This window comes from Rhincodon typus, chromosome 23, assembly GCF_021869965.1.
Source record: "Rhincodon typus isolate 14 chromosome 23, sRhiTyp1.1, whole genome shotgun sequence".
In the NCBI taxonomy this organism is placed as follows: domain Eukaryota; kingdom Metazoa; phylum Chordata; class Chondrichthyes; order Orectolobiformes; family Rhincodontidae; genus Rhincodon; species Rhincodon typus.
The window spans coordinates 8,820,245-8,832,637 of NC_063354.1; the positions used below are offsets into that span (position 1 = coordinate 8,820,245).

Genomic DNA, 12,393 nt, shown 5'->3' on the forward strand with positions numbered 1-12,393 from the left:
GCAGCCCCTGCACTGTACCAGGGCTCACAGCTCGCACTGTTCCAGGGCTCGCAGCCCCTGCACTGTACCAGGGCTCACAGCTCGCACTGTTCCAGGGCTCGCAGTGCCCGCACTGTACCAGGGCTCACAGCTCGCGCTGTTCCAGGGCTCACAGCCCATGCGCTGCTCTCGTGTAAAGTGTAAAGTATATAGTACAAAGAGAGTGTCCACTAGCTTCGGGCTTTCTGCAAATGGTGGCACTCCAGGGTTTGGAGAGTACAGTCACTTCACAAAATCAAGTTGTTATTTCAGTCTCCACATTTCACTTGGGTCTCTTGTCTTTTATTCCAGTGCCCCTTTAACAGGATTGTTAGAGTTAAACCATTGATTTGTTTTAATTTAGTTTAATTGATTTAATTTCAACATAGCATCAAGAAAGACTATCGGGGCAATGACTTGTTGCTAGGTAGGAAACAGATTTACGTAATACTGCATTCTGTGAACAACTCTGTAACCAAGGAAATTGCATGTGTGCCTACTTTGCTACATCATCAACTGGCTTGGGATTGGATCAACAATTAATTCTGATGGTGCTGGATGCAGGAAAGGAGAAAGTAACCAGACATACAGACAGAGACATGTGCTTGCTCAGACACAGACACAAACGTGTACACACACACACACGCACATGTGTACAGGTGTTGATGCAGACGGAAAACAAGCACGTGACTAAATAGCTGAAATGATATTTGCATTAAATGAAGAGAGGTGTAACAAAAGGTACAAAGAGCCCATGCATCACTGAGATGATGGGAGCGCAGACAAGGCAGGTCTGACATGGGACTGAGAATATCCCCCTGTACTTGCTGCTGAAATCTGGTGTGCATGTACTGACTCTGTGCCAGCTGTGTGCTTCACATAGTTTAGGGCACCTTGTCATTATGCAGTGTCCAGGCAAATTCCTGAATTTAATCTGTCAATATTCTCAGGTGGACAACACCTAGATTTGTCTCCTGCGGATGTTATTATCAAAAAAAATCAAAAAGGTTCTTGATTGGGAAGCTGTATGGAGCAGCAGTGCCCCCTCCTGGCTTTACATTAAACTGTCAGCTTTGACTCACCTGTGACCACTCTCGCCACCTATCCCTCCTGCCTGATCCTCCATACATGCTCCCCTATCCTGCCCCACTCAGTCCCAGTCATGTGGATTAGGAGGTGGGACATGGTGCAAAATATTTACCATCTTCTTGCTGACTGGTGCCTGTAGCCTGAAGAACGGCTGGTTATTTCCAACAGGCCATCCTGATGCAGCAAGAAGACCCCTTTCTAATGGGTGCCTCGTCAAGCCGCTACTTGTTCTTGGGTTTCACAAGAAGCAGTAAACCTACAGCTGTATTGGGCAAACATTATCATCATTTCTGTGTCTGGGGAGTTGCTGACGTTTTCAGCACTGATTCAGTGTGGTGTGCAAGGACAGATGGGAACCTTGGATAGATAGGTTGTTCTAGGAGAGGAAGCTAATGGCAGAGGGGGGCAGGAGCGGTAGCCACGTTAGTGTTTAGTTTTTCTGAGCAACTCTGTTCTACTGCACCCGTCTCATTTTTCACATAGGCCTCTCAGAACAAAACGACCAACTGAATGCCATTTGTGCTGAAGTGTTGCCAATTCCAAGCTGTGAACACAGCCCGGAGGAGCTGTTGCCCAGGCTGCCAAAACAACGTTCCCGCAGGACCCTCAGATTTGGCAGAGCTGGGACCCTTTCAACACAGCAAATCGCAAAGCCAGTGCTAAAGTGCCTGTTTTTGCCTCTTGCGCCTTATCTTGTTATGTGTTGGATTTTGAACCATCAATGTTGTTAACAGCTTCATGATCAAGTGAAATCGCAGTGTAAGAAAACATTATCTAAATAGCATTGGTTAAACTAACTGCATATTCAATAAGCTTGACCACTGCACTTCACATTACACTAATTGTGAGGTTTTATATAAAGTGCGCTGTGGGAATATCCACTGTGGAATGCAAATAAACAGTGGATTGTTTGCGATGTAATCTGCAATATTCGTTCTAACCCTTCTTCTGTAATTATTTTCCTGCTTTTGCTGTATGTGACATTTGCTCACTTCAAAATGACTTGTCTGACCGCCAAGTAGAGGTGAGAAAGGACAACAGATACTTCACTGATGTCACACGCAGTTGCTGCCTGTTGATACTTTAACAGGACAAACTGGGTCCAAACAGGCTGGGGTCAAAAATTTAAAGCTTCCTGTTTGGCTGAGCCAATGTTGCTAGGTCGTAGATTTCACCTGGGAACTGAGACAGTTGTCTGAAAGCTTTAAAAGCATCTGTAATACCTGTATTTAGCAGACCAGTGGCTACTACAAAGCAACTGCTGCACTGCCAAAGGTGCTTAAGATGAGATGAGGCCTGATGGAGTTAAAAGATTTGCTGGCACCATCTCAAAGTGAGGGGAGGGATGCAGGGAAGTTATCTGGAGCAAGTGACGGACCTGTTTCATTCTACAAGTGAGACCAAAATTGATGTTGGAGTGGACAGGGAAGAAGGTTATCCCAGAGGACAACCGGACCTTAGCCATGGCCTGAGGAGTGGCTGACGGAGTTTAATTTAGATAAGTGCAAGGTGTTGCATTTTGTTACGGCAAACCAGGGCAGGACTTCTCCAGTTAATGGTAGAGCCCTGGAGAGTGTTGCTGAACAAGAAGACATAGGAGGGTGCAGGTCCATAGTTCCTTGAAAGTGGAGTCACAGGTAGACAGGGTGGTGAAGAAAGCGTTTGGCACGCTTGCCTTCATTGGTCAGAACATTGAGTATAGGAGTTGGGATGTCACGTTGCAGTTGTACAGGACATTGACACAGACCACTTTTAGAATACTGCGTACAAGTCTGGTCGCCCCTCTATAGGAAGGATGTTGTTAATCTTGAGAGGGTGAAGAAAAGATTTACAAGGATGTTGCTGGGACTGGAGGGTTTGAGTTATAGGGATGGACCGAATAGGCTGGGGCTTCTTTCCCTGGAGTGTCAAAGGCTGAAAGGTGACCTTATAGAGGTTTATAAAATCATGAGGGGCATGGATAGAGTGGATAGCCAAAGTCTTTTTCCTAGGTTGGGGGAGTCCAAAGCTAGAAGGTATAGGTTTAAGGTGAGAGGGGAAAGATTTAAAAAGGGACCTATGGGGCAACTTTTTCACGCAGGGGGTGGTGCGTATCTGGAATGAACTGCCGGAGGAAGTGGTGGAAACTGGTACAATTACAACATTTAAAAGACATCTGGATAGGTATATGAATAGGAAGGGTTTAGAGGGATATGGGCCAAATGCTGGCAAATGGGTCTAGGTCAGATTGGGATTCTGGGCAGCGCAGATGAGTTGGACTGAAGGATTCCTGTCTGGGGTACAGTCTCACTGGTTATAATTAACTGTCCAGCCTCTCCTGTCACTTAGTTAACATTTGTTCCTGTATAAAGCTTTGTTTTTATTTATTCATGGGATGTGGGCATCACCAACCAGGCCAGCATTTTATTATCCATCCCTAATTTTGTCAACCACATTGCTGTGGGTCTGGAGTCACATGTAAGCCAGGCCAGCTAAGGATGGCAGTTTCCTTCCCTAGATGGGGTTTCCCAATAATCAGCAATGATTCCATGGTCATCATCAGAACTCTGACTTCCAGATATTTATTGAATTCAAATTCTACCATCGGCTGTGGCAGGATTTGAACCCGGTCCCTGGAACATTACCAGGGTCCACTCGAATTAATGGAGTAGTGATAATACCACTAGGCCATCATCTCTCACAAAGTGTCTGAACTCTTAAAAGAGAGTGGCATCTGTTAAAGATGGCACAGCCAAAACAAACCCTGCATACACACACACGCACATACATGCACACGCACGCACACGCGCACACACACACGCGCGCACACGCACGCATGCACACACACGCACGCGCACACACACACACGCGCGCACGCACACACACACACGCACATGCACGCACACACACGCACACACAGTTCCAGTATTAGTCAGTCTGTGGTGACTAGGAATGATGGATTGTACCATTCCTGCTTGGGGATGTTTGGAGATTGTGTCAATACCAAAAGGCTTTTCAATACATCTTTCAAAATCTTTGTAATTTTAATTTAAAGAATCACAGATATTTGTGAGCAGATGTTAACACCTTTCAAACAATCTCTGTCTGGTATATGTGCATATGTGTCCACATAGATATATGTAATATCTGTGTGAATGTTTACATGTATATATTATGTACCGATATGAAATGTGTACATACATGGGTGAAAATATGTGTAGGTATAAAAGGAATATCTCAGATTTTCTTCACTGAATTATATTAATCTGAACGAAAACTCTCTTCTCTATACTTGGTTATTCATTGCCTGCTGCCCTGTGAACAGTAGGACGAGAATGTTCAGCATGTTGTGATGATTTTGAAAATTATGCAAACCTATCTTTATTAATTCAGAGCTGTCTGATGTTACTGGAATGTTGGAATTGTTTTATGTTCTCCAGCCAGCCAAGCGACAACAACTCCGCAAGTTACTGACAAAGAATTTATTTCTTTCAGTAAGTCAGCATGTGCTCGCAATCCTTGCACTCAGTAATTTGCAGGGGTGGAGAATGCCAAGGCGAGGAGGAGAGCTACCACAGGGGTCACATCTTTTCCCAGTAAACAACTTGTTTACCTTGGCTCTGAGGCTGGAGTGAGCAGCAGCTATTTCTCTCTCCCTCTCTCTCTCTCTCTGAAGTTGCACAGTTTCTGCTTCCTGTCGCATGCTGTCCAAAATTGTTTTCCACTTCACCTGTCAAGAGGCTGCTCAGTGAAGAAGACAGTGGTGGATAAGCATGTCTCTCTCTCTCTATCGGTCACGCCAGACAATATTCCATAACCTCCTGCAGTCTAGATTCACAGCCTTGGGAAAGGATTATTGATGAAGAACAGGAGGAGGTGGAGATGCCAGTGATAATCTTGTTGTTTATATGTGTCTATTCACAGGGCACTTCCTTCATCAGACTGACTTGGGCCGTCAAAGCCTCCTCTACTTAAAAGAGGCAGGCAGTGGTTGGTTTGGAAAGGTCAGTAGATCTCTTTATTTTTAAACTTATCGCTGGTCAACTGCTCCTTTTGGAATTCACAAATGACTTTAACTGCTCCCTTTCCACCACACACAGCAGGTATTAAAGCAGAACGACTGGTGTGTGAGCTCAGTAAAAGGATGCTTTATATTAACATTTGATTGATGAGTATCTAAATGAATGATTGCTTTCGATTCGGAAACCGCAGAAAGTATCAGACGTTGTCCAAGTTGGGATAGTTTGTTAATCAATATTGTTTCAGACTTATAGCTGCCAAGTTGAGCCTGATTCTTTATTTTCAAATAGACAATGTTATCTGTCATTTTTAGAAAGCCTGAAAAGGAGAGAAAAGCATCGAGTATCAATATTCCTTTGCCTGGTTTTTAAAATCAGAATCTGAGACCGAATAAATTGGAGGTTAGTTGCAGTTTGTTTAATAGGCAAAATGTTTTGAATCCAGCATCAAAGCAGGCGTTTTAATGAACTCCATGAGGTTATGTTTTCGTCGGTGGGAGAATTTAGCAAAAGTGTGGATGGAAGTGAGACTGAGAGAGCCTGAATGAAAGTGGTAATAAGGGGTAAAACAAAAAATAATGGGAACACTCAGCAGCTTCTGCTGCATTTATGGAGAGAGAAACTGAAGGCTAAAACTTATATTTTTATGGGTAAGTCTGACTTGAGTCATGTTTTTTGGCAGGATTTTTGCTGTGAGGCCTATTGGATTTTTCATTGTATCTTACGAAATTCACCAGACTCATTACGTATTGTGCCACTGTGGCATCTCTCACATCTGATTCCAGCCCCATCTTCCTTTGCGCCGTTTCCACAACGACTCAACATTTGATGACTAGCTGCCAAAACAGCATCGTCCTATGCGCCCACACCATCTTTAAAAGCCTGTTGCGCACCTAGACAAGCTCCGTCAGTTCTGAGCTGCCCTGCATGGTTCCTGATGTTCTACCCCCAGACATGGCAGAGAGGGGGAGTTTCACACCTTGCTTCGTAGGCCCCACTCCTGGAGGTCCCGCTGGACAGGAATGGTCCTGACACCAGACTTTATCTGCCTTCAGGAGGAGGCCACAACACCACATCATGCCCAGCCTGGTACGAGGTCTCCGCCCAGGTTGGAACAGCTTCATTCTGGAAGAATGGCTAGCCAATGTAGGAGGAGGGCAGTGTCCTTCTCCACTCCACCAGAGAGTAGATTCCACCATCTTCTCTTCAATACCTCACTCACTCTGTCTCTGCTGCCGTGCCCAACTCCCACCAAGGCTCATGTTGTACCACTCTCTCTGTTGTCAGTGACATCCTCCTTTCACCCACTCCAACACCCAACACCACTGAGTCTGCGTGCCCTCTGCACTGCCCACTCACTTGCTCGGGACACCTCCCCACCTGCACCAATAGTATCAGCTGTGCCTTTGACTTTCAGTCACCATAATAGCTGCCTGTTTCCCTCATAACCAGGCTGAAAACAGCCCACAATCAGGCAAAAAGAGTCAATCGGGGAGGTGGGCTGTCCCTTTATAAGGAGAGGATGCTGACTCCAACTGCCGTGGGTAGGCCCTGGGCTGCTTTTGGAGACTGCTCTTGTCTTACTGTGCCAGGGGGTCTGGAGCAAAAGCTTGACTGAGGTCTGCTGACAACTATGACAAGCTTTCTGGCTCAATGTCTATGTTGAACAGCATGGCAGTACAGGGATCAAAGAACCTGGTATGCCTGGCTGAGGGGACAAAGTGCAAAAAGATAAGGCAAGGCATGGGTGCTGTGAGCATCCAGGTGGGCTCAGAGTGTGTGAGTGCCGTGCCAGTGAGAGAACAGCCTGGCGAAGCAGCCTGGTCCAGTCCATGAGCTAAGTGTGTGTCCCTGACCACACACAGTGTCCTTGCTACAACATCATACAGCTCGAGATACAGCGTTGAGGTGCAGAAGCGTCATGTATGTGGATTGGAGATGTCTCATGTGAGTTGTTAGAGGCTGGCACATGTCAAATGCCAATGTACCTAGATGTGAGGTATGTGTGGCCAGTGCCCATACAGCGTGATCTGATTTCCAAAGCAGGTTGAGTAAGCAGTGAGCTGAATCCACAGCTACCCACGTCGGTTTTCCTGTTGAGTTTTCCCAACGTCTACCTTGTTCAGTGAGTTTCATGAAATGGAAGGTGGAATACTAATTAAGTTAGAACAAAGCATAAGATTCTGAAACAAAAACAGAAAACGCTGGAGAACCTCAGCAGGTCTGGCAGTTTCTGTGGAGAGAAAAATAGAGTTAATGTTTTGAGTCCAGTGACCCTGTAAGGATCTGCCCAGTGCTAACATTTCAGGTCTGTGACCTTTCTACAGTCCATCTGAGATTAGGTGAAAGGTCCCTGAACTGAAACATTAACTCCAGTTCTCTCTTCACAAAGGTCAACTCTCTCTGAGTATTTTTTAATTTCAGATTTTTAGCATTGGTGACATTTCATCTTCATAATGACAACAAAAAAAGTATTTTTCCACTTTTAGTTTTATTTGGCAATTTCCTCTCGTGCCCAAAAATAGCCTCTCAAATTAGTCTGAATCAAAATTGCCCTCTAATGGCATTTAAGTCCTTGTTAAAGAGCAATGAAGACTCACTTGCTGTGCAGTTCTCCAACTGTGGGATAAAAGTGAAGCCTGGTTTTGTAAATTGAGTCTGTGGCCTGTGAGTCTGTATATTATGAACGAAAAAGTAGTGTTGTATTGCAAAGGCTGTTCCTGAATTCATTATAACATTCAGAGATAGTAGGAACTGCAGATGCTGGAGAATCTGAGATAACAATCTGGTCTCACCTAAGTCCCCTGAAGCAACTCAAAATCATTGATCCTGAAACTGCACGTTAATGTGCAAAGGATAGACATTATTTATATTGTCAGCATGGAAATATATGGCCCAAAAAAGACAATTTTTAGTTTTGTTTTCAAAAGCCATGCATTCAATGAAATATTCATACACAAGCAGCCTTTTCAAAATAACAATGTTATAATGAAGAGAGATAACAAGGTGTAGAGCTGGATGAACACAGCAGGCCAAGCATCATCATAGAAAACAAAACTAAAAATTGTCTTTTTTGGGCCATATATTTCCATGCTGACAATATTAATAATGTCTATCCTTTGCACATTAACGTGCAGTTTCAGGATCAATGATTTTGAGTTGCTTCAGGGGACTTAGGTGAGACCAGAGTATCAGTGACAGTTGGTCAGGAAAAAGTCTTAACTTCATATGCCAACCCACAGCATGTTCGCATTTCGCTCCCAACATTTAAGCACCTCAGTGTGAATCACAGTTTTGCTGAAACTTGATTGTGCACAGCTTGATTGAGAGTGTTCAACGTTGTGTGTACAAAGTATTCAGGATTTGTCTTGATTAAATGTCCAATCCAAATACTTGAGAAGTGTGAGAGCATCATTGTTACAGCTGGGTCTTGTTTGGAACTGTTTCCTGTTACTTATGTTGATTAGTTAGCTCATTTGGCAGGGCAGCTGGTTTATGCAGAGTGATGCTAACAGCAGGGGTTCAATTACCACACTGGTTGAGGTTACCAATGAAGAACTCTCCTTCTCAACTCCTCCTCTTGCCTAAGGCATGCTGATTCTTAAAATAATCTAGCACTGGTTGCCTTTCTTTCTCTCTAATGAGAGGGCAGCACTGTGATCCAGTAGACATATGGTGACTTCCTTCAGGGTTGAGATTGTACAGAAATTTTCAAAGCAAAATGGTCCCCACTGCCACTTCCATTAATGTTTTTGTTATATTTACAATATAAAGATAAATGATGAATCCAGAACTTTCAGAATCTAGAACTAGCATGGCTGCATCAAACTTTTCCCACTTTCATCCATCTGCACCACAAGTATCACAAAGTTAGGATTTTTAAATTTGAAAGATATTCTCATCCTGGGGGCAAGATCCTAAATTCCATTTTTTTATTAAGTCTTGAAAATCTTTTATTCAGATTTTCAGAATTACGGTCCATTTCACAGTCATTTCAGAATGATGGCCTGTTTCACAGTCGTTGCTAGGCAACCTGCTGTTAGGCCTGTGTTATGATGTACCATTTCCACCAACCAATTTCAAAGCTCCATCAAAGTTAGGAACCACAACTGCACTGTTAACAAATCTGAACAGACAGTTGGTGTGCTATGAGAGTTGTCGAAGTTCTTTTGGCCGGGGAAAAATGTCCACAAATTAAACACACTCTTCATAAAACTTGTATATAACAGACAGAGGAAACATTCCCAAAAGGTTACTTCTATTTTGCTGAGTTTATTTGGGGCTTGTTAAAATATATTCAGAGATAGTAGGAACTGCAGATGCTGGAAAATCTGAGACAACAAGGTGTAGAGCTGGATGAACACAGCAGGCCAAGCAGCATCATAGGAGCAGGAAGGCTGACGTTTTGGGCCTAGACCCTTCACCTTAGTTTTCAAGTCCTTCGATGTCCTTCTCACCCCTCTCTCTTTCTCTCTGTCACCTCCTCTAGCAGCGTCACAAACTACAAGATCTCCTTCACCTTCTAACCCTGACCTTCTGCATGTTCCTGACTCCCGTTGCTGGACTATTGGCAGTCATGCCGACAACTTCCAAGGCCTTTAGCTTGGAAATTTCCTCCCGCGACCTCTCTGCCTCTCCCACCTCCTGTGAAGTGCTCCTTATAAAACTCTTTGATGAAACTTACGGTCACCCATCCAAATATCATTTTATGTGGTTCAAGTCAAATAATAGCTCCAATTTAGCTCATTTTGCTGCACTAAAGGTGCTAAGTTAGCGCAAATTATTGTTAAATTAATTGCTTGCTGCAAACTCAGAAAATAAGGATTGCGATTTGGACAATTTATGGCTTAAATTGACAAAAACAACATTGCTCAGTCAGAACAATAGGTGACTGAATCTTGAGTACATTTTGTCCAAAGCCAAGTATAGGGTTTAATGGCTGAACATCAGGATTGGTCAGTTTTCTTAGCTCTGTTTGTTTACTTGGGATATTTCAATTGAAGGGAAACAATGGGTTGTGTTATCTGCAGTTCTGATGATTAAACTCATTGTTGAACTGCTAGACTATGTAGTTTCTCATTTCAACCCACATCCCAAACACACTGTAGGTCAAAGTTAGAATTTGCATTCATTATATTCAAACCAAAAGTATTCTCTGAATACTGATATATTATCCAGCTTTTATCGACAGGCACATATTTTACTGTAATATTTGGATGTCACATTTCAGTCACTTTGTAATGTCTGATAAACACAGTCAGGAATATGTAGGAAAATAATATGTAGAAAACACAAGGCTGCAAATGTGTGGGATCATCACCGTCTAGACATTCTGTCACACTCTCCTGACTCAGAACTATATCGTGGTTACGTCACTGTCGCTGGGTCCATGAGGAAGTCCCTCCCTCATGGTACTGAGGGTTTACCAATGGACAGTGGCAGTTCAAGAAGGTGGTTCAACCACCACCGTATCGCTCACATAGAATTGAATCATAAAGTCACAGAACTGTTACAGCACAACAAACCAGGCCTTTTGACTCATCAATGCCCTCGCTGGCCCTCCCAAGGAGCCCAATTGTGTATGATCCCTCTCCCACCCTATCCCCACATTCTTCCTATTCAGATACTTAGAACACTTAGAATGAGAGAAATAATTATAAGATGGAGGGATCCATTTTGGCTGCGCAGGCAATAAATAAACTACTCAGTCAAATCCCATTTTCCATCATTTGCTCCCTGTCCCGGGAGGTTATGGGACTCCAGGCGTATTTCCAGACGACCTCAAGCACACTTACTGACAGTGAGCTCCAGACCCCTGCTGACCCCTGGGTGGTAGAAGGGTTTTCCTCATCTCCACGCTAATCTTTCTACTATTTGTTTTAAATCTATGCCCCCTGGTCATTGACCTCTCTGCTAAGATAAATAGGCCCTTTGCATCCATTCTATCAAGGACCCTCACATCTTTGTAAACCTTAATCAGATCCCTACTTCAGCCTCATCTCTTCCAATGAGAAGATGTTCAGACTATCCAATATTTCCTCACAGCTGCATTTGCTAGAAATGGTGACATCCTGGAAAATTTCCACTGTGCCCTTTCTAATGCAGTTAAATCTTTTCTGTAATGAAGTGACTGGAACTGCACACAGTGCTCAAGTAGTAGCCTGACTGATGATTTATACAGTCCCAGCCTAATTTTCCCATGCTTTTGTATTCTATATCTGGGCTAATAAAGGAACAGAGTCCTTAAGCTTACATAGTCACCTTCTCCACGTGTCCTGCTACCTACACGGATATGAGAACATTAACTGCAATGTTCCACACTTCCTCTACAACTCTGAGTAATCTCCCATTAATTATGTTTTCCTCTGCCTTGATTGACCCCTCCAAGTGCACCACCTTGCAATTCTTCGAGCTGAATTCCTTTTATGTCTTTTCTGCCCGTCTGATCTGCCCATTGATATCGTCCTGCTGTTACAGCTGTCCTCCGCACTATCTCAGTTATGCCCACCACATCTATGTCCAATTCATTAGTATACAGCACAGAAAGCAGGGGACGCAGCACTGAGCCCTGCAGGACTCCACTGGACACAGTTTTCCAGCCATAAAAACACCCATCAACAATTATCCCTTGTCTATTGCCACAGAGCCAGTTTTGATTCCAGCTTGCTACATTTCCCTGGTCCCATTGGCTTATACTTTTTAACCAGTCTGCCATGTGGAACCTTGTCGAAAGCCTTGCTAAATCCATATGGCCTATATCAATAATATTGCCCTCATCAATCCACCTTGTCACCTCCTCAAAAAATTCAATCAATTTAGTCAGACATCTTTCTTCCTTTAACAAATCCATACTGACTGGTGTTGATTACTCTGTGCCTTTCCATGTGACAGTTTATCCAATAATTTACTGAGAATGGAGGTTAGACTGACTGGCCTGTAATTATTCACTCTATCCCTTGCTCCCTTTCTAAAACAACGGTACGACATTAGCAGTCCTGCAATCCTCTGGCACTATACCACCACCCCACATCCCAAGGATATATAAAAGAAATATTCTTAAGAAGGGTCCAGACACGAAACAGAGATAGTAAGAACTACAGATGCTGGAGAATCCGAGACAACAAGGTGCAGGGCTGGATGAACGCAGCAGGCCAAGCAGCATCAGAGGAGCAGGAAAGCTGACGTTTCGTGTCTGGAACAACAAGGTGCAGGGCTGGATGAACACAGCAGGCCAAGCAGCATCATAGGAGCAGAGAGGCTGACGTTTCGGGCCTAGACCCTTCAAGCC

At 43.8% G+C, this 12,393-nt stretch overlaps 1 protein-coding gene across 1 annotated transcript in view; it reads left to right on the plus strand.

The window, feature by feature from the left end:
- Nucleotides 1-12,393, plus strand: part of LOC109920629 (serine/threonine-protein kinase LMTK1-like) — a 118,776-nt gene that overhangs the window by 59,813 nt on the left and 46,570 nt on the right. The window contains exon 5 of the mRNA XM_048611095.1: nucleotides 5,011-5,090. Coding sequence (XP_048467052.1) covers nucleotides 5,011-5,090 — 80 coding nt within the window. The remainder of the gene's footprint in view (nucleotides 1-5,010; nucleotides 5,091-12,393) is intronic.